At 44.7% G+C, this 21,515-nt stretch overlaps 1 protein-coding gene across 1 annotated transcript; it reads right to left on the bottom strand.

Annotated features, from left to right (window-relative positions):
* Nucleotides 1-247: 247 nt before the first annotated feature.
* On the bottom strand, nt 248-7,860 carry NGDN (neuroguidin). The gene is made up of 11 exons (XM_030854593.2): nt 7,833-7,860; nt 7,419-7,478; nt 6,726-6,797; nt 3,099-3,236; nt 2,765-2,849; nt 2,628-2,680; nt 2,253-2,376; nt 1,997-2,165; nt 1,068-1,224; nt 869-926; nt 248-415 (listed from the first exon to the last, which is right to left on the bottom strand). The coding sequence occupies exons 1-11, from the start codon at nt 7,842-7,844 to the stop codon at nt 396-398; spliced, it is 948 nt and encodes a 315-aa protein (XP_030710453.1). The 5' UTR covers nt 7,845-7,860; the 3' UTR covers nt 248-395.
* Between the last annotated feature and the right edge of the window lie 13,655 nt (nt 7,861-21,515).

The raw sequence follows: 21,515 nt of genomic DNA, 5'->3' as shown, positions 1-21,515 counted from the left end.
AAATCATACAGGAACTTGGGGCAACGTGGGGTTGAAAGAGTGGATTATACTACTCTAATCTCTCAATATTTTTTGATTAAATAACCAATTTTTAGTTTCTGGTGAAAATGTATTATCAAAGAAAACCATATAAAGCCAAACTTTCTTATTCCCCCCAAAACCTCATCCTTCCCTTTTCCATCACCCTCTCACCAAAAATACCCCATACCCAGTGATTCCAGTCATATAATACATGTGCAAAAGGGGCTTCAATTCATAAGTAAAATCAATTTTATTAATAAAGATCTTTCCACATGTCCAGAGCAAATAATTAATTCCGAGGAAAAAACCTACATACAGTGAAATTAGAAGTATCCCAGGATGACAAAAAATAAATTAAATATGTACACCCATAATCACCGCCGCCTCCGAAAACCTGAAAGGAAGGGAAACCAAGAATGAGGCAAAGGACAGTTGGGAAAAGCCAAAGGGACAGAAAAAAAGGACATCTAGAGAGAAGGGCTCGATAGGAGTGGGTTCCCTCAGCAATACTCTCTATATCCTCCCAGGACAAAAGACTAGAAGCAGGATAGAAACTGAAATGGGATAATGGTTCCTTCAAGTGACACTTTCATAGTTTACTTAAGGAAACCTGAACAGGGACTGTGGGGCCTTCAGAAATAGAATCCAGAAATCTCTTTTGTGAATGATGCTGATTTTCATCTTGGGAAAGAAAAAAATAAATGCCCACCTCTAAAGAGATTAACATCCAGTATGGAAGAGATACTATAAAGGTTGGTAAAACCTAGGATGGCAAATCTGGAGCTGGCATCCCAATTCGTAAACCCCATCCTGCACTTGATCACCCAAGTCCTAGTCATTCACTAACCTTTTTTCTTCTGACCTTTCTTAGGTATCTTCTTCCGCTTCTTAGTAGAATTCTGATCCTGGAGACACATGGAGAAGGGAAGGAATGGCGGTGAGCTTCCAAGTTTAGTGTCCCTTCCCAAGTTCCTCATGGTAATAAGCCCACATACATTTAGCTGAAAGCATGAAGGTCACCTCCCATCACTGTATCACTTCCTCACCTCATCAAGATGAGGGGTTCCTCCTGTCAAAGCACTGATGTCACTGAAGTGCGTGAGGGAATGAATTTGTGAGCTCATGACATTTGCTCGTTTTCGCCGTCCTTTCTCCCGCTTACTGACACTTAAACGCACCATCATGCTCTCCTCATAGTTAATCCTGCCAGAGAAACACAGACACCACTTGCAGCATGCTCAGACCATAGAGGCAGAAAGTTGCAGCCAAGAACCTGGGCCCAGGTGTTTACTCACTCCACGTTCAGACAGTTCTCAAGAAATTTCATAGCAAGTCACTATAGTATTTAGTGAGGTGATACTGTGTGCTCAACACTCAATGCTCAATACTCAATGAAATGTTCTCTGCACTAGAACTTCCCTCCTCCCCAGAGATGAACTCACAGCCCATCCACAGGAATACTTAAACTATAACAGGAAATTCTTTATATTCCAGTTCCATAAACAGGATCCTCTACATGAACCTTCTCACCCAAACCTACCAACTGCAGAGATGGACACCTGGGCAAAGTTGATGAGTCTGTGTTCAACTTATAACTGCTTTTCTACTTTTCTTCCCTGAACTTATCTAGCACTCTCCATGCCATTATAAAAACGTGACTTTCTTGCTTTCTGCAGAAAATAAACAGCAGTGATAGTGAAACACAGAACTTTAAAATCCTACTAGGTGGAACTGCATATATTCTCCTCCATGTAGCACTTGTTCAGCCTGAACCCCTGGGGGAAGAAAAAAGACATTTCCCCCGCTAGTTCCTATTCTGTACTTCAAACCGCTAACTCTTAGAAACCGTCACACCAAATTTTGCACTCCACTTTCTAGATAATGTGGGTTCTCTTGGAATTAGACTTAATCATCGTCATTCAAAGGCCAGGTCTCTACAGCATAGAAAACAATTTCTAAATGCAAGGACTCGGACCTGTGCTGATCCTCCTGGCTCTGCCGAGTAACATGAGGATGCCGAGCATCACGGATTTCCTCTGGAGCATCTGAGTACTGCTCCTTTAGTTCACGAATGACAGAACTGCTCAATGCCCGTCTCTTGGCTCGTTCTAGGCGCTTCTTCTCCCGCTCAGCTTCTGTTTCATCTATGTGATAAAAATCAGCAAGGGTTATCGCAGAACAGAGAAGAGAAACACAATTCATGCTGAGGAAGCAGCCTCCACAGTTCATACCGTAATGCACTGGAACCAAGCGTGGTGGAACATACTTCTTAGCTGTCCCTTTTCCAGATTTCTTCCCTGAAGCCCCAGACTGGCCTTCCTCTGCTTCATCTTCCTCCTCATCCTCAGAGCTCAACTACAAAAGGAACATAATGTCCACAAACTTAGGAAGCGTTAGTCAAACAAGTGATAAGAAAATCCAAAGATGAAGTACTCTGGGAAGGTGGGAATACAAACAAGAGGGAGAAAGGGGAATCTCACATTCAACATTCTAAGGCACGAGCTGGGAATCAATGGTAATAAGAGAATCCCAGGAGATCCAGGAGCATTACAAGGCTCATTCAGGCTTAGATTCCTGAGGAAAATCAGGATAATGCTACCTCTTACCTTGCTCATCATATTGCTGGGATGAGGCTTAAAACGGAGTGGGTCACTCTCACCTAAAATAAAAGACCCAAGAGATTTTACAAGATCTGGAACTTTGTGAATGGCCCACACATAACCTTACAGCTTCCCCCACTTACTGAGGCTGCCTGTCACTGCCGTCTTCACCAGTTTGTCAATTTGATACTTCAGTTTTTGGTCCAAAGGACGAAGCTTTTCCAAAACCTATAATGTGGTTAAATAGGATTACATGTCCTCCTCAAAATTAAGCATACACCAAAAGTCCCTATGTTAAGTTGCCAGATAAAGCACCTAAAATATGCACAAAGTAGAGCAAATGAAGACAAAAATGCTTTTTTTCATTTGGTTTCCTCCCTTAAACATGAGAACACCCACTTAAATGAGAGCTATTGTGTTAGTCCTGGAGTTCAGGATATAGAAACGCAGAACTCTAAGATGACAAATGCCTCATACCGTGCGAATCTCCACCAGTCTCAAAACTGCAGGATGTCCCTGAAGAGACCCTCCTGAGGCTTTGTCCAGAATGAGATGGCTCAGATCCATAAGGTACATTAACAACAGCTGATCTTTCACTTCCAAAAGGCTGAGACCCTGAGTTGAATCAAACAGTAGGAGATGCAAATTCAGTTTTAACCACAGAATAAGGAGGAGAGTCTAGGGAGAACACGATAACTTTTTCCAAGTTCAAATTTTTTTCCATGCAGTTCATATAAGGTATCTGGAGTAGTCTCAAGGAAGTGGCTGTACCTAAAATGGCCACAGAGAAAATTATGCTAACACAACAGAAGCACAGCTTAGAGAATTACTGTATGACAATAAGAGCAGGAAAATCAATAAAGTATCCCCCAAAATGACCATAGCAAGGTTTCTCAAACTCAGAGCTATTGACATTTGGGGGACAGGTAATTCTTTGCTGTGGAGCGCTGTCTGGGCACTGAAGGATGTTCCACAGCATCCCTGGCCTCCATCCATTGATGCCATCCCCCAAGCTGTGACAATCAGAAATGTCTCCATACAGTAATGAATTTTAAATTAATTTAACCAAAACAATCACTGATTTTATCCCCATACAATGGAATTATATGATATAGGTAAAAACAATGACCTGTACATACTGACATGGACTTACTTATGTCGACACACTTTCTACACTGTATAGAAAGTGTGAATAATGTGGTTCCAATTAAGGGGGGGAGGTGAGAAGTATAATACACACATTTTATATGTATAGAAAAATATCTGAAAATAACATAATTAGCAACTGCTACCCCTGAGGATCGAGATGAAGAAAAGCAAGAAACGGAGTGCTTGTACTGAAAAAGTGGTTTCCCATCAAGCATATATTACTTTTACAATCAACAAAATAAAAAATGTACCCCAGTGATTATCTCAGAATGGTGATTACACTGATTTTTAATTCTCTTCTTTGTGATTTTATGTATCTCCTAAACTTTCTAAAATTAAAAGTGTATTAGGGGCTTCCCTGGTGGCGCAGTGGTTAAGAATCCGCCTGCTAATGCAGGGGACACAGGTTCGAGCCCTAGTCTGGGAAGATCCCACATGCCGCGGAGCAACTAAGCCCGTGCGCCACAACTACTGAGCCTGCACTCTAGAGCCCGCGAGCCACAACTACTGAAGCCCATGTGCCACAACTACTGCAGCCTGCGTGCCTAGAGCCTGTGCTCTGCAACAAGAGAAGCCACTGCGATGAAAAGCCCTTGCACCGCAATGAAGAGTAGCCCCCGCTCGCCGCAACTAGAGAAAGCCCGCACGAAGCAACAAAGACCCAAGGCAGCCAAAAAATAAAAAAATAAAAAAAAAAAGTATTATACTTACAGGCAGAAAATCATAAATTATAAGTGTATTCTTTTAAATAAAAAAAGTCATGTGTGTAAGCAGACCTAAGCTATAGTTATTAAAAAAAAGGCACCGAAAAAAAAAAAAGTCACCGTGACTGCATAAAACGAAAATGAAAAAGTCCACAGCCCTCGGAAGACCTATTTCAGACAGATTAAATACTCTGCCTAGGATTACATAGTAATAGGAGTACATCTGGGATTCAAACTCAGCCTGACTCCAACACCCAAGCCCTAGGTATCTGTAAACCAACATGCTAAGCTCTTGAGATCAACACTAGCATGCTACAGGAGCAAAGGATTTAAAGACAGACAAATTGAGTTCAAGTTTTGAATTAGGCATTTAGCAGTCAAATATTGGGTAAATCATGACCTCTGTCTCCTCATCTATAATATGTACAGTAATTCCTTCCCACCCCCAAAAGTAATTATGAGGCTCAAATAAGATATGAAAGTACTTTGTAGCCTAAAAAGCACCTACTAGAAGTCTTTGATCCTGAAGGTTAATAAATATCTGTTCAGTGAATAAATATATAGTGATCTAAGATACACGTGCACAGCCCATCTCAAAAAGGCATTAAAATGGATGAAAGCATGATAACAGAATAAAGATAGCCAAGCATTTGAGAAATAGGCTCTTCTGACATGCTTGGGCATTGTCAAGTTGTAATGGGTTACAAGCGTATGAGAGAAAGACAAAATAAAAAGCGAAGATTAAAAAATGAGAAATAAGAAAAGAACGAAAATGAATGATGCAAAAGAAAAGGCAAAAAGAAGATACATTAAAAATTCGGGGACTTCCCTGGTGGCTCGGTGGTTAAGAATCTGCCTGCCAATGCAGGGGGCACATGGGTTCGACCCCTCACCCAGGAAGATCCCACATGCCGTGGAGCAACTAAGCCTGTGCACCACAACTACTAAGCCTGCATGCCACAACTACCGAAGCCCACGCGCTCTAGAGCCCGTGCTCAGCAACAAGAGAAGCCACCACAGTGAGAAGCCTGCGCACTGCAATGAAGAGTAGCCCCCGCTTGCCCCAATTAGAGAAAGCCCGCACGCAACAATGAAGACCCAACGCAGCCAAAAATAAATTAAAAAATTAAAAAAAAATTCGTGTCTTTTTAAAACACAATCCGCTGTAAATCTCATGCTTAAAAATCCTTCAATGATTTTTATTAACCTACTATGATTTGCATATTTCTGTTGACCTATGGAATGTTTTGCTTAAATGATATCTTAGGACGAAAGCTCAATACATAAAACAGGTAACACCCAAGTTTTCCAGCTCAAGCAGGTATGAGGGATCCAGAGACCATTGTTTTTTTTAAATGATTTTTTGGAAGTGATCCATTTTTAAAGTCTTTATTGAATTTGTTACAATAAACTTCTGTTTTATGTTTTGGTTTTTTGGCCGCGAGGCACGTGGGACCTTAGCTCCCTGACCAGGGATTGAACACACACCCCGTGCATCGGAAGGTGAAGTCTTAACCACTGGACCGCCAGGGAAGTCCCCAGAGACCTCCTTCTATACTGCCCCACACTCAATGGTCCCTGAGAAGGTTCTATAAGACCTTAATTTGAAAACTACCATATTTAATTTTAAGATAGACATCATTTTTATATTTTAACATCTCTGAAGTCAGGATACATCTTTAAATCAATGGTATCTTAGCATTATGTCATAGATTAACAAGCAACATTGTATACTCAATGTAAGTCAGTGATACGTCGCCAATTAACAGCATTTTATATTAAATGAAATACAGTTGGCCTACAAGGCTCTTCACACAGAGTGACTACTTCTCTGTCCCCAACACACACACAAAATGTACACCCAAGCACACTACACGACTTACCTCCTTTCCCAGAATATCACCATGCTTTTAGGTCTTTGTGCCTTTGCATACGCTGTTTCTTTCTATCCCTCTGACTCCTATTTATTCCTCACAATCCTGTTACCCCTCTGAGATGCCCCCGCTAATTCCCTCTGCTTCGTGATATTTAATCTTGCTCCTCAGCTCGCACAGCCGCTCATCATGACTGCTACTGCTTATACCTATTGCTTTCACCTGCCTTCTCTACTAGACTTCAGCACAGAAACTGGATCTTATTCATCTTCAAAGCTCCAGCACTAAGCACATACAAGACACTCAATAAGTCTACGATGGAAAGAATTGTTGAGAACATCAAGTCAAGGGGTGCTTACTCTTCAGTTATGTCCTACCTTCTCTGTAGGATAGGCTTTAGCTTGAACTTTTTTGGTCAGAGCTTGCACCTGTGCAGTGACAGCCATCACCTGAAATTAATCCAAATAAAACTACTGATTAGAATACATCAAGTTATCTCTGTGAGCTGTGAAGTGCAAAAGCTAAACAATGCCACCTAAAAATTATCTGAAACACTGCCTAAAGTACACCACTATCTTTTCAGTTCTGAGAAAATATAGGAGAGATGGTTTCTGATACTTCTTCAAAAGGTAGAAAAACCTTTCCACCTCTTCTTAAAGCTAAAGAGACCATCTTACCAAACCAGGGGGAGGGGCTGGGGGCTGGGACAGTGGTGATGGGGGCATTGTAGCTTTGTACCGGTTGAACTTGCAATGCATAGAACTATATAAACGTATATGAGCTAGGCACCCAAAGGGCAAATCGTGTCACCGTTTTCGGCATCGGTTTCCTTAGCTCTAAGAATAAAGAAAATTGATTCAGATGCTTTCTTTCTGGAGTTTTCTGTATTCCTTTGGACGCAGAAATCAATTACTCTGACTTGTAGCCTGAAAAGGTTTTCATTATATCATTTTGCTCTTACTGTTATCTGGTCATTCAAATATGTGCCCCCAAATCACGAAAGTTTAGAGGTGCGGCAAAGTCAAAGCCGATTCGTGACTAATCTATTCCGAAGGGGTGCCATTACTCACCTGCTCCTGGAGGTTTTTCAAAAGTGCTACGGCATTTGGCAGGTCTGACTCCAGCACCTCCTATGGAAGGGAGAGAAAAGAAAAAAACATTCTTTCCTCAGGATTATAAGATGAAACATGTGAGGTGGAAAAGCCCCCTCTCTCCTTCAAACACCCCGGACTTCCTGCCTTCCCACTCCGGTGCACATGCAGCCTCGCCTCAGAGCCCGCCAGCCTCTCAGGTCACTCGAAAGGAGCGGTAAATCCAGCCACGTCTCCCTACTACTGCTTTTGCCCCGCTGCGGAAGGGAGGGCGCCTCCCTGGAGTTATTTCCATCACCACCCTTCCCTCGCCCCAATAATTTGCCTCGAGGCACTGAGGAGAAAACAAACGTCCACAATACCAAGCCGAAGAAGCAAACACACTACACTCACCGGCGCCGCCATCTTCCCAAAGCCCGCCCCTTCCGGAACTGTACTTCCTGAGTGCTGACGTTGTCTTTATAGACGAGAGGCCGCCGCCGCTTGCAAACCTAAGCCAATAGGAATAAGGGCTCTCTCACTTCCGCCCCGAACAGGATGTACGAGAGGCGGGGCCGGGTCCAGCCAATGGAATAGAAGAACTGGTTAAATTCGTCAGACTTAGGAGGAGCTTTAACGACGTAAAGATGCTATTGGAAAGAAGCATGTTATTAGTAAATTGAGTAGAATGAGTGGAGCTAAGCCAGTAAAAACTCGGCAACTGATTGATTGACAGGTAGAAAGACCCAATGGAAAAAAGGAGTTAACTGAGCGAACTGAGAACGTATTGGCTCCTGGACGCCGCAGTACCCAGAATCTTTTTCAAGAGGCTTCTCTTGCATTGCCTGAACCCGCCGCTAGGTGACGGGCCTCGGCATCTCTCTCAGAAGGCGGCCACGTTATGAAGCCGCCATTGCTGGATGCTGTTCCAAGGCGGGCTGCGCTAGATTCCTCACAGACCCCAAGGCCCTTGTGTGATCGTGGAGAAGTCATTCGTTCTCTGAGCTTTTTTCATCTATAAATAGGAGAGTTGGGCCAGAGAAGCCCAGAGCCAGTTTAGACACGGACAGTAAGGACACTCACGCGCCTCATACGCACCTGGGGACGCTGCGGAGAGACGCCCCCAGCTGCAGCCCCAACACTTCCTACTAGTTCGGCGACGTGAAGGGAGGGACGTTTAACAAATGAAGCCAGTTCAGATTTACGTGACTTGCCCTGGTCACACAGGCCCCGGCAGAACTTGGTTTAAACCCAGCCTGTGCATATATAGTATTTCGTTATGCTCTGTCTCATCTTTCCCCAATACTTGAAAGTATGTCAGCTCACTCCTGCTCTCACAGGCTGATGAAGTCAGTTGGGTGGGTATTAATTGTTCCTATCGTCTGCCTTGGGAAGTAAGCACTGCAAGGGGAAATGATGGTCTTGAATTTTACCTGCAACTGTCGAGCAGAGCTAGGACTAGCAATCAGATTTCCTGACTTGGAGTGGTCTTCTGGAATTAAACAAGGAATAACTCCCATATCTCGGCAACCAGGGTGGGAAAATCCTGGTTTCTAAATCTTTTGAGGGATTCAGGAAGAAAAAGGCAGGGCCTAGGTATCCAGTCCTCATGCCTCTGCCTCAAGCATTTATTTGCTGTTTCAGGCCCAGCATGGAAGCTCAGTGTGCCTTGACAGCCTACTCAGTCCATTAACCAATAGTTTTATACCGTTTATCAGGATTTGTATTATGAAAAGTTTCCATTTCAACATAAATTTGTGACCTATTCAGATCCTCTGCCCATTTTTTAATCAGGTAATTCTTTTGCTATTTAAGTTGTATGAGTTCTTTATATATTTTGGATATCAACTGCTTATCAGATATATGATTTGCATATATTTTCTCCCATTCCGTAGGTTGCCTTTTCATTTTGTTGATGGTTTCCTTTGCTGCGCAGAAGCTTTTTAGCATGATGTAGTCCCACTTGTTTATTTTTGTTTTGTTGCCTTTGCTTTTGCTGTCAGATCCAAAAACAATCATTGTCAAGACTGCTGTTAAGGAGCTTACAGCCTATGTTTTCTTCTAGGAGTTTTAAGGTTTCAGGTCTTCCATTCAAGTCTTTAATCCATTTTGAGTTAATTTTGTGTATAGTGTAAGATGGGGTCTAGTTTCATTCTTTTGCATGTAGCTGTTCAGTTTTTGCAACACCATTTATTGAAGAGACTGTTCTTTCCCAATTGCATATTCTTAGCTCCTCTGTAGTAAATTAATTGACCATACATGTGTGGGTTTATTTCTAGGCTCTCTATTTTGTCCCATTGATCTATGTGTTTGTTTTTATGCCAATATGATATTGTTTTGATTACTATAGTTTCGTAATATAGTTTGAAATCATGGACAGAAATAACATTTAACCAACTATCTGGGCACTTCATGACTCAGTCAGGTTTACACATAAAATTAACCATCATGCTATACGTAAAAATACTCATAATCATTGACTCAGAAATCTATTTCTTGGAATTTATTCTGACAAAATCTTTCAAAAAAAGAAAAGAAGCCATATATATATATATATATATATGTTTACAGAGACATTTTTTATAAGTTCAAAAAACTGCAAACAAGGGGTTAGAGAGTGATTGTTAATGGAAGGGGGTTTCTTTTTGAGGTGATGAAAATGTTCTAAAATTAGGTAGTGGTGATGGTTACACAACTCTGAATATACTAAAAACGACTGAATTGTACACTGTAAAAAGGTGAATTTTATGGTATATGAATTGTCTCAATAAAAGTGTTATAAAACTATAAGCAATCTAAATATCAAACAAGTAAATTTTCATATATTATCACAGAAATAGCAAATAGCTCCATTTATTGAGTGCTTACTATATGCGAGGCATTATTCTGAACACTTTACATGTATAAATTCAGTGGTTTTTCAAAGTGTGGTATGGTACTTGATCTAGTAGTATCTGGAATGCAGATTCAGGCACCCCACCCTGTCCTACTGAATCAGAATTTCTGAGGCCAAGGCCTAAGATGCTTTATTTTAATAAGCCTTCCGTGTATTCTGCAACATGGTCAAGTTTGAGTGTCTCTGTTTTAACTTGTTTAATTCTCATAGTAAACCCATAAGATGGGCAATATTGTTTTCTCCATTTTATAGCTAGTAGTGGAACATCTGCCATCGTAAAAATGATAAAATCTAAGATTGCAGAAATCTGGAATTCTAATGGCTAGAACATAAGATTATGTACATATTGTATGTACCCACAGCAGCCCTATATATATACCATATATGTACTTTTGTATGTATGTATATAATAGAAACACACACACACCTTGGAAAGAAGCTGAGAATTGAAAATAGTTAATGTGATTTGGTAGGAGATCTTGGGTGTTATTTCTGTACTTGCATAGTTTCAACAAAGTTTTGTTTGTGTTTCAGGAGCAGCCCTGCTGAATCAAAAAGTACTTTCGTAGAAGAGCCACTGATACTACTACATATAAAATAGATAACAACAAGGACTTACTGTATAGCACAAGGAATTATACTCAATATTTTGTATTAACCTATAAGGGAAAAGAATTTGAAAAAGAATATAGATAGATAGATAGATAGATACCTGAATCACTGTGCTGTATGCCTGAAACTAACATGACATTGTAAATCAATTATACTTCAATTAAGAAATGCACATTAGAGGAAATTCCTTGGTGGCACAGTGGTTAAGAATCCGCCTGCCAACGCAGGGGACACGGGTTCGAACTCTGGCTCAGGAAGATCCCACATGCCGCGGAGCAACTGAGCCCGTGTGCCACAACTACTGAGCCTGCACTCTAGAGCCTGCGAGCCACAACTACTGAGCCCACGTGCCGCAACTACTGAATCCTGCACACCTAGAGCCCATGCTCTGCAACAGGATAAGCCACCGCAATGAGAAGCCTGTGCACTGCAACAAAGAGTAGCCCCCGCTTGCCGCAACTAGAGAAAGCCCTCGCACAGCAATGAAGACCCAACACAGCCAAAAAATAAAGAAAGAAAAAAAGAAAACAAAATTTTTTTTCTAAATGCACATTAGAAAGAATCATCAGAGGATCTCATCCATTCCGTCAACATTTTTGTTAGTTATATATATTGTGGTATTGCTGAATGTTTAATCAGAGCCAGCTAGGCCTTTAAAAACTTGAATTTCCACATTTGAAAATGGGAAAAATATAATTTTGCTACTCAGTCTTGAGAATCTACTGAAGCAAAGTATGTGTAAGTACATTATAAATCATTGTGGACTTCACAAGTTAATGATATTTTTTTTATTTTAATTTTTTAAAAATATATTTTATTTTACTTTATTTTTATTTTTGGCCGTGTTGGGTCTTTGTTGCTGCGCGTGGGCTTTGTGTAGTGTGGGCTTTGTGGCAGTGTGTAGTCTTCTCATTGTGGTGGCTTCCCTTTTTGTGGAGCATGGGCTCTAGGCACGTGAGCTTCAGTAGTTGCAGCACACAGGCTCAGTAGTTGTGGCACGTGGGCCCTAGAGCCCGCGGGTGTCAGTAGTTGCGTCACGTGAGCTCAGTAGTTGCAGAGTGCAGGCTCAGTAGTTGTGGCGCATGGGCTTAGTTGCTCCGCGGCACATGGGATCTTCCTGGACCAGGGATCAAACCCGTATCCCTGTCATTGGCAGGTGGATTCTTAACCACTGCACCACCAGGGAAGTCCCTAATGCTATTTTTAAGTGATTCTGGGATATATTGCTGACAATTTCTCTATTAATAGTGGAATAGTTTAAAAAAAAAAAAAGAAGAGTCACTGAGCAGTGCCTGGAGAGGCAGGCAGCAAAAGTCCCAATAAATTTAAAGAGGTGGGAAAGCCCAGCCTGGGGTGAGGGTACTGTTAGGAGACCAGTCATATCTGGAGATGGGAGGTTGTGAAGGGCTAAGTTGGGACAATCTGGGGCCAGTTTATGAAGTGTCTTTAAGTGCCAGTCAGGAATTCAGGCTTTGTCTCTGAGACAACATGGAGCCCCGGAAGTTTCTATGAATGACAGATATGTTAGAAGTGGTACTTTAGAAAATTGAGTCTGCCAGTCATTTGGTGAGATGAGCAGATGGAAGACTAGTTAAGGTGCTATTGCAATTATCCAGGCATGAGAAGGGGCCTTGCCTCATGACGTTAAAGAGAGAATGGGGAAGAAGGGAGGAGGCGGGACCTTTTGAAGGTGGAATCTACAGATGAATAGAAATGTGGTTGGCTGCCTTTCTCCTGAACCCCCTCCCCTTTCTCATGTCTAATTCTCAGCTTCTCTGGGTAGTTCCCTTCGTTCCCTATCTGTGACCACAAATCTAGAATCTCCTCTGCAAATGAAACAGAAATGAATCGGAAAATGAATGAATCCGAATGAATGATGAATCCGAAAACTCAATGTCACTTTTCCCAAGAATGACTGGTTATACCACCAATTCTATAAAATCAGATAATATAACCACCCCCCCACCCCAACCCTGCCACACACACACACACCAGCACCTTAAAACACATTAATTGAAAAAAAAAACAACACATTAATGGCTGCTCGGTGCCTGTAGGTTAAAATTCACACTCCCTTAATTTGGTTCATGAGGTCCTTTGTGACCAGCCTTCACCTGCCTCCCAGGCTCTTCTGCGGTCGGATCCCCCGATTACTTCCACTCTTTAGCCACACTGAGTTCACCTCAGTTCCTCTCAGGCCTTTGGACAAGCTGGTCTCTCTGCCCAGCTCCTTCTTTTCTTGATCTACTCCAGCTCATCTTCAAGTCTGACCTTAAAAGTCATTTCCTCCAGGGAGCCTTTCCCGATCTCCAGTCCAGATTAGGTGGCCTTGCTTTGTGCTCCAGGATTTCTTCCATCAGAGCACCTGGCACTTCCTCCATCACAGTACCTGCCACACTATACTGTCACTGCCTGTCCACTTGTCTGCCTCTCCGTAGTAATCTGTGAGCTCCTGAAGTCAGGACTGTGCCTGCCACAAAGTTGGTGCTTGATCAGTGTTGGTGGAATGAATGTTCGTTCCTGGGCTATGGTAGGGCACGCTTCCATTAACATTATCATTCTCATTAACATGAGTTGAACAATCAAACTGGAAGAAGCTGGGATCTGGAATTATTAGACAGGGCCCACTGAGATGGGGCAGATCCTGGGGAACATTGTCATTGCAGATGCTGGAAGAAAGTACAGACCAGCCTGGCAGCAGATGAAGGGAGTTAGTCTATTAAAGCAGTCAGAATCAGGAAGGTATTCTAATAAGAGGGCACTGGAACAGGTTTGGAAAGCCAAGCAGGCAAGTGGAAGTAATATTAATAGATACCACTTATTGAGCATCCACTGTTTGTTGGGAGCTGTGCCTATAACTTTTTTTTCCCCATCTTTATTGAGGTATATTTGACAAAAAGTATATATATTTAAAACATACAATGTGATGTTTTGATATATGTATACATTGTGAAATGTTTTCCACAATCCAGCTAACAAGCTAATTAACGTATCTGTCACCTAACATAGCTACCTCCACCCTTTTTTTGTGTGTGGGGGGGTCAGAACAATTAAGAACTACTCTCATAGCAAATTTCAAGTACACAATACAGTACTTTTTACTATAGTCACCCTGCTGTATGTTAGATCGCTAGAACTTACATCCTTCATATACGAAACTTTGTATACTTTGAGCAACATTTCCCCCACCTCTCCAGCCACTGGAAACCACTGTTCTACTCTCTGCTTCTAAGGGTTTGTCTTTTTTTAGATTTCACATATAAGTGAAATCATGCAGTATTTGTGTTTCTGTATCTGGTTTATTTCACTTAGCATCCCACTCTCCACCTTCATCCATATTGTCACAAATGATAAGGTTTCCTTCTTTTAGGGCTAGATAATATTCTTCATCCAGTCATCCATCACTGGACATTTAGGTTGTTTCCATGTCTTGACTATTGTGAAGAATGCTGCAGTGAACATGCAGGTATCTCTTCAAGACAGTGATTTCGTTTCCTTGGGCTATATATACCCAGAAAAGGAATTTCTGGATAATATGGTACTCCTGTTTTTAATTTTCTGAGGAACTTCTCTACTGTATTTCATAATGGCTGTACCAATTTTTTTTTTATAACTTCATATACATAATCCTTAAGTCAAGTATATGGGGTGGGTACTACCATCCACATTTTACGGTTAAGACTGTGGTTTAGTGCTGGGATTCAAAAATAGTTCTTCCTGGACCTGTCCTCTTTTCTCTACATGAGTGCTTCTCCAATTTTAATATGCATTAAATCACCTGGCAGGGGTCTTGTTAAAATGCAGATTCTGTTAAAATGCAGAAAGGTAACTCAGGCCTGGGTTGGGGCCTGAGATTCTGCAATCCTCATAAACTCCCACTGATGAGGGTATATCAGTCCACGGGTCATACTTTGAGTCACAAGACTCTGCACGATACTTCACTTTTTTCTCAGAGAGGTTAAGTAACTCACCTAGGTCAAACAGCTAGTCCATAAGCCAGGGTTTTTGATCACAGGCCTATTTGATGTCAAAACCTATGCTCTTAGTCATTAAGATATACTGTCTCCCTCTATTCGAAGGAAACAGGGCCCCCCGCTTCCAGTCTGGGGCTTAAGGGAAAAAATCTAATCCCTGAGAAGTAGACAGGCACCAGAGAAACTAAGAGGGTTACCAAGACAGGGCTTCTGGCAGAGGGAACGAAACCAGGGCTCAGTTACCAGACTGTGGCACAGGGTGGGGCCCAAGTCTTAGGAACAAGACAGAAGCTGCATTTCCAGAGCTACAGCACAGAAGCAAGGGTGACTTGATGATGACACTCCAAAGGTGGGCAATAGCTTGTTCTATCCCTCCTGCCTGGAGCCTGAAATGGGGCCAGAGCCTGGGGCAGGACTGATCCTGCCAGTGTGACAAGGTCACATGGGAGAGGAGAGAAAGATCATAGGGGTGGGAGCCACACCACCTTCACACCCTCCTCCCTGGGATCCCTGGCACTGCCCAGAGAGGCTAGGCCTTCCTAGGGCTCACCAGCATCCTTTGGGGCTGCTGACCCCATCCCCTGCACTCTCCCTTTCTACCTTCTCTTCTCTTGATTTCAAGCCCTCCTCCCACCTCAATCCTCTACATACCAACTCCCTGTTTGAATGACAGGATGGTTCCATATTTCAGGCCCCTCTCCTATTGACCTTGTTCTATCAGGATCCATAGCAATTACCTTAAATTTTTCTTTCTTTTTTCCATCACCTTAAATTTTGCCTTGTTCCTTTTGAATGCCCAGGGTATAGGTATCTGGGAAGTGGCAGAAACCAGGGACGCTTAGTACTGGCTAAGTCTGGGGTCTTCAGTGGGGGGGGCCCACAGGAGTAGCACAGAGCAGGGTGAGAATCAGGTGCGGGGTATTTCAGATGCTTCTGGACTTATGCTTCCACAGCAGGAAGCCGGCCATCCATGTTACACCAGCTGTCATCTCAGGAGCTGCATCAGAGTCATCAACTATATTAGGATCTTGGTCAGAACTTTTGATTGACTTCTGGCTAAAGGTCAGCAAAGGACAGGTACAAATGTGACCTAAAGGATAAGTTACAGAGCCCCAAACAGAAAAATGACCAGATAAATTTCTGAGCATGAAAAATGTGACAATTCAGAATTGGCTTTGCAAAATAAATTAGCAGACATCTTTATGTCAGTGTTAGGGTTGTGCAGAGACAGATATAACCTCTGCTGTATTAGGATAATTTCCCATGGCCCCAAAGCCCACCACATACCTCCTGCACTTCTGCCCCCAGGCAGAGTCCCTCTGTCCAAGTGACCCCTCTTCCAAGAGGAGGATGTCCAGGGACAAAGACAAGCTGAGACAAAAGGGGGATGTTTGTTGGTATCCCTTACATATCCTCCTGAGCCTCTTGGATTCATTTTCGTTTGGGTTCTTTTTTTTTTTTTTTTTTTTGCAGTACGTGGGCCTCTCACTGCTGTGGCCTCTACCATTGCGGAGCACAGGCTCCGGACGCGCAGGCTCAGCAGCCATGGCTCAGGGGCCCAGCCGCTCCGCGGCATGTGGGGTCTTCCCGGACCGGGGCACAAACCCGTGTCTCCTGCATCGGCAGGCGGACTCTCAACCACTGCGCCACCAGGGAAGCCCCAGTTGGGTTCTTTTTTAAGAGCTAATTACTGTTTAGCCTCTGGAGACTCTAGTAATCGTCCAAATGCAAGTTACTTGAGGAGGGACCCCTGGTAAACCTCCAAAAGTACAAACATTTCATTTTTGTGTATCCCAGTAAAAAAAAAAAAAAAATCCCAAGCATGTATTTTATACATACATATAAAAGTGTATCTGGATGGACACTCTCCAACTATTAACCATGGCTGCCTTTGCAGAATGGGACTGTGAATAGTGGAAGAAGCTTTACCTCACTTGCCTTGTAGAAGATATATTGTTTGAATTTTTAAAGTAACAAGCATTACTTTTATAATATGGGAGGAAGGAAAGAAAGAGGAAGGGAAGGAGGAAGAAAAAACGATTTGAGAGAGAGAATAAAAGTAGAAAGACAAAAAAAGAGGGAGGGAGTGAGGGAGGAAGGAAGGAAGGGGGGAAGGAAGGGAGGGAGGAAGGGTGAGAAAGAGAAAGAAAAAGGAACAGAAAGAGAAGCCTCCTCCACTCTCTCCCTGAATAAGATCCAGGGAATCTCATCTATGTCCCTATCCTGCAGGAGCAATTGGAGCCCTCATAGGAAAGAGAAGAGCAGCTGTTCACCTTCTTTGGTACATTATTCATCATGCATTTATTTTATTTAGATTCATCAGAGTTGAAAGAGCTCAAGATAAAAATATACATAATAACTTCTGGCCATTTAAAATATCAAAACAATGAAAAATATTTAAAGAGACTAGAGGCAAGAGGGAGGGCAAGGGGAAAACAGAAAAAGAACAAGAAAGAAACAGCAGTTTCAAGTAAATAGCAACAAATACCAGTGTGCCTAAAAATCCTGGAGGCTGCTGCTCCCCGTTAAGCCATGACAGCCTTGTTCCCTGGAGGCTGGGCCAAAAAGGTCGACATAGAAGCCTTTGTCGCCCTTATTTCCCCCGGATGGACACAGCTTTGGACAGTGGCCATGGATGGCGTTGCTCAAGATCCAGCCCTTTCAGGACCCACCTCCAGCTTACCTTCCGCAGAAACCTTCCCTCATCGCCCTCTCCCCTCACTGTCCTGCCTCTGCGTTCCTGCATTTATGGACTCAAATTTTCAGTTATTATACCCATGTTAAGTGTTGCCACTCCAGACCTGTGATCATGTTGGCCGTGTGTTCATTGATCTGAAAACTCTGAGGACAAAGGGGCCTCTGACCTGCCTCTTTACCCCCTCGGAGTCTAGGTGCTGCCTGGTCCACAGAGGGTGTGCAGTGACCTTCCTGTCCCCTTCCCTCCACCTCTCCACGCTCTTCTCCAGTGACAGTGCCAGAAGCCAGGAGGACCCTGGTTAGCAGATGACCATGCAGGCACGTCTGTCTAATTCTAGCCAAGGGCATGGGGGAAGGGACAGAGCCCAGGGCCCTGTGGCCTCTTCTCTGAGAGGACGCAGGGCTAAGAATAGGACGGGAGATTAGGGAGGGATTTGAACTGCATTGTTATCTCACAGGAATGGCGTTCATTTGGGAGTGTCTGTTTTCCAAGCTCTTCCAAGAGCCGCCCCACCTCCTCCCCTGCCCTGTGTCTCTGTAGGGGTGCCCACCACTGTTCTCTCACCAATTCTTTCTCTTCTCTTTCCATCTGCTCTTCTCTGCGAACGCCCATCCATTCCCGTCCCCTCCTCCTGTCCCCCGTTGCTCTCCAGCCCCATCCTAATTCCTCATCCCCTTTCTTCCTAAGTTCCTACCCCTTCACCTATTTTCCCTCCTTCTCTGCCTAGATCTGCTTCCTTCCACCAGGTTCCACAAGTCCTTCCCACTTACCTTTCCCCCTGCTTCTGTCTCCCTCCTGGCCCCTTTGCCCACCACCTCTCCTCACTCCTCACTCTTCAGCTTCACGTGCCAGATTTGTTTTCCAGGCTGGTGGCCTCTGACTCTCCTTTCCTAACACTTTTGGACCAGTGTCTTGTCCACTCCTCCCTCTGTCCTGCTGCTGTGTCCCCTCCCTCAAAGCTGAGCTGGACAAGCACAAGTAGCAGAGATTGAGGTGGGCTGACAGCCTCTACTCCCCTAACTACTAGAAATCATCAGCACTACACACCAGGCAAAGGGATACCTCTGAGGACGAGACCCAGGCCATGCAGGCCATAAGGGACACCTCCCGCAGCCCAGCCAGAGCTATTCTTAGGAACCCAGTACCACAAAAGGGCCTTTTGCTTTGTGTCACACCACCCCCATGGAGCTGCTCTTGGCAGCCGAGGCTGTAATCTCAGAGACAAGGGGCCCAGAAGTGGGAGGCTGGGCTGGAAACTGCCCCCTGCCCTGACTTCTCAGAGCATAAAGGCTCTGTCCTTGGGGCAAGGTCATCTCCCACCACAATGCACAGACACCCAGCTACACAGCTCTGCTGCTCTTTCTGCAGTCTTGGTCTGTTCACAGCTGAACCTCAGCTCTGCCGCCTCACCCCTTACTCCTCCGCTGTATCTCCTGGTCCCCACGCACCCTTTCCTGGGTTCTTCCCCACTCCCAGCAAACCAACTCCCCATCTTACTGCCTCCCCATTCTTCCTGCTCAATATGGGTCAGGATTTTTTTTATCTAGTCAGTCCATAGTCCTCTGATAAAGGCTCTTCTTTCCTTGCTGCAGGTGGGGAAGCTAAGACCCCGGCTCCGGTCTCTTGAGACCTTGAGGACTGTGACCAGCTCTCAGTCCCTAGTCTGGTCCATGGATCCGAGGTGAGCTGGCAGTCAGGTTGCCTGCTGCCCCTGAAAAGCTCCCCTGGGAGAAAGCAGCAGCCAGCCCCCCGGCTCCTTTGTTCCAAATCAGACCCAGGGAGGTTGCTTAGCGCCCCTGCCCCATGACAGGAAGGACCTGCGTGATGGATGGATGTGTCTCTTTGTGTTCTTAATCAGTTTCTAATATTTGTGTAGAACTTTGGGGCATATGTGGCAGAGGATGGGTATCAAAGTCCTGCACTAAAACTCAGGCTTGCAAACCCAGCAATAGGAAGGCTGCCCAGCACTGCAGCGCAGGCAGATCAGAGAAGAACCGGCCTCCACCTTCCATCCTCTTGGAACACCAGCGAGAGCCCTGCTCCAGGAGACCAGCCGTTCTCCCACGGCGGGTTATGGGTTGGGACAGGCAGAGGTACCTGGGTCGTCAAACCAGGAGCATCATCTTTCCAGGTGCAATAAACATACTCAGGCATAAGGAAGCAGAAGAAGCTGAACCACGGGTGCTACCCATGTTTCCAGATCACTCTGTAGGGCTACTCTCTGCCCTCCAGCCCTAGGCTAGTACTCATACCGTGGAACACAGGAGGCCTCAGTCGGTGAGGGCCACAGGATGACAGCACGGCTGCCCCCGTGCTCTGCTGTGAGCTCCCTGCGTGCATCTCTGGGAATGAGGAGCGAGCCAGCTGAGTCTCCTCCCGTTTGCAAGCCCACTTTATGGAGGCAGTCACCTCAGCCCTCCAAGTATTCCCAAACCACCCCTCCAGCTTCCCGAAAGAGAGAAGGAATAAGAAACTAGAACCAGAAAATGTAAAAGGGACTGGAGAACAAAACAAGGGCAACTTTTATCACCCCCTCTTCACAAGTGCAGGACTGCCCGATTTTTTTTTTTTTTTTTTTTTTTTTTTGTGGTACACGGGCCTCTCACTGTTGTGGCCTCTCCCGCTGCAGAGCACAGGCTCCAGATGCACAGGCTCAGCAGCCACGGCTCACGGGCCCAGCTGCTCCGCGGCACGTGGGATCTTCCCGGACCGGGGCACGAACCCGTGTCCCCTGCATCGGCAGGCGGACTCTCAACCACTGCACCACCAGGGAAGCCCAGGACTGCCCGATTTTTAAAACAAAGCAAATCGTGTTACTCGGCCCTCTTCCCCTTCTAGTTGCTGTCTAATCTCTCAACTCACTGCCAAGCTCCTCAAATGCAGGGGTCACACCCTCCACTTCCTGGCCACTCATCCTTTTCTTAATACCTTGCTGCAGCCTGGCTCTGCCCTGTGACTGCGGAAGGTGCTTGCTCCAAGATCACCCGAGTTCCTCCTCTCTGCCACCCTGACATTCAGTCTGTCTTTGGCATCTGACGCTATGGCCACCTGCTCCTCCTGAAGAACTTCTTCTGGCTTTTAGGAAACTGCCCTTTTCTCGTGCTCCTCGGTGCTCTTTGAGTCGCCTTCTCCAGGCTCTCCGATCTCATGGCCATCCCCCGAGGCAGTTGGTCTCATGTACCAGCCCTGCCCGCCAGTCCCATTAATTCTAACTTCCTACAGGGATGCAGACCATCTTCGTCAGATGCCCCACTGTGACCTCCAACTCCCCTGAACCAAACACGTTGTCCTCTTCCTGCCCACCTAAGAGCTTGTTCCCTTTTGCTGCTACCCCCATCCTTGCCAACATCACACAGTCATGAGTCTGTCTTCCTTATCTCCTGCGTCCAGTCTGTCAGCAAGGCATTTTATTTCTACCTGAGAAATCCTTCCAGCCTCACCCTTTCCCCTTTGCATCTGCTGGCCCCGCTGTTCTCCCGACCTTGATCGTTACCCTACCCTCCTCTCCAATCTCCCCGCCTCCAGCCTCTTCTCCCTCAAAGTGTCCAGTAATACCTGTGCTGGGCCCTCAAACTGTGCTGTCATGACATCACAATGACTGCTCCCAGGTCTACAGAGCTTTAGTCATTCTTCGCTGCCTCTAGGACACTGTCCGTTTTGCTGGTCTGGGACACATGGCAGAGTCAGCAGAAAGCACCCTGGAGTAAGACAGAATGGGGCTTGAATCCCAGCACTACACTTCCTGCTTGATTTTTTTAAAAATAAATTTATTCATTTATTTATTTTTGGCTGTGTTGGGTCTTTGTTGCTGCGCGCAGGCTTTCTCTAGTTGTGGCGAGCGGGGGCTATTCTTCTTTGCGTTATGCGGGCTTCTCACTGTGGTGCCTTCTCTTGTTGCAGAGCACGGGCTCTAGGCA

The sequence above is a fragment of the Globicephala melas genome, chromosome 2 (assembly GCF_963455315.2).
Source record: "Globicephala melas chromosome 2, mGloMel1.2, whole genome shotgun sequence".
NCBI lineage: Eukaryota > Metazoa > Chordata > Mammalia > Artiodactyla > Delphinidae > Globicephala > Globicephala melas.
Note: the sequence above shows the minus strand (reverse complement) of the source record. Positions and strands in the feature narration are given on the sequence as shown.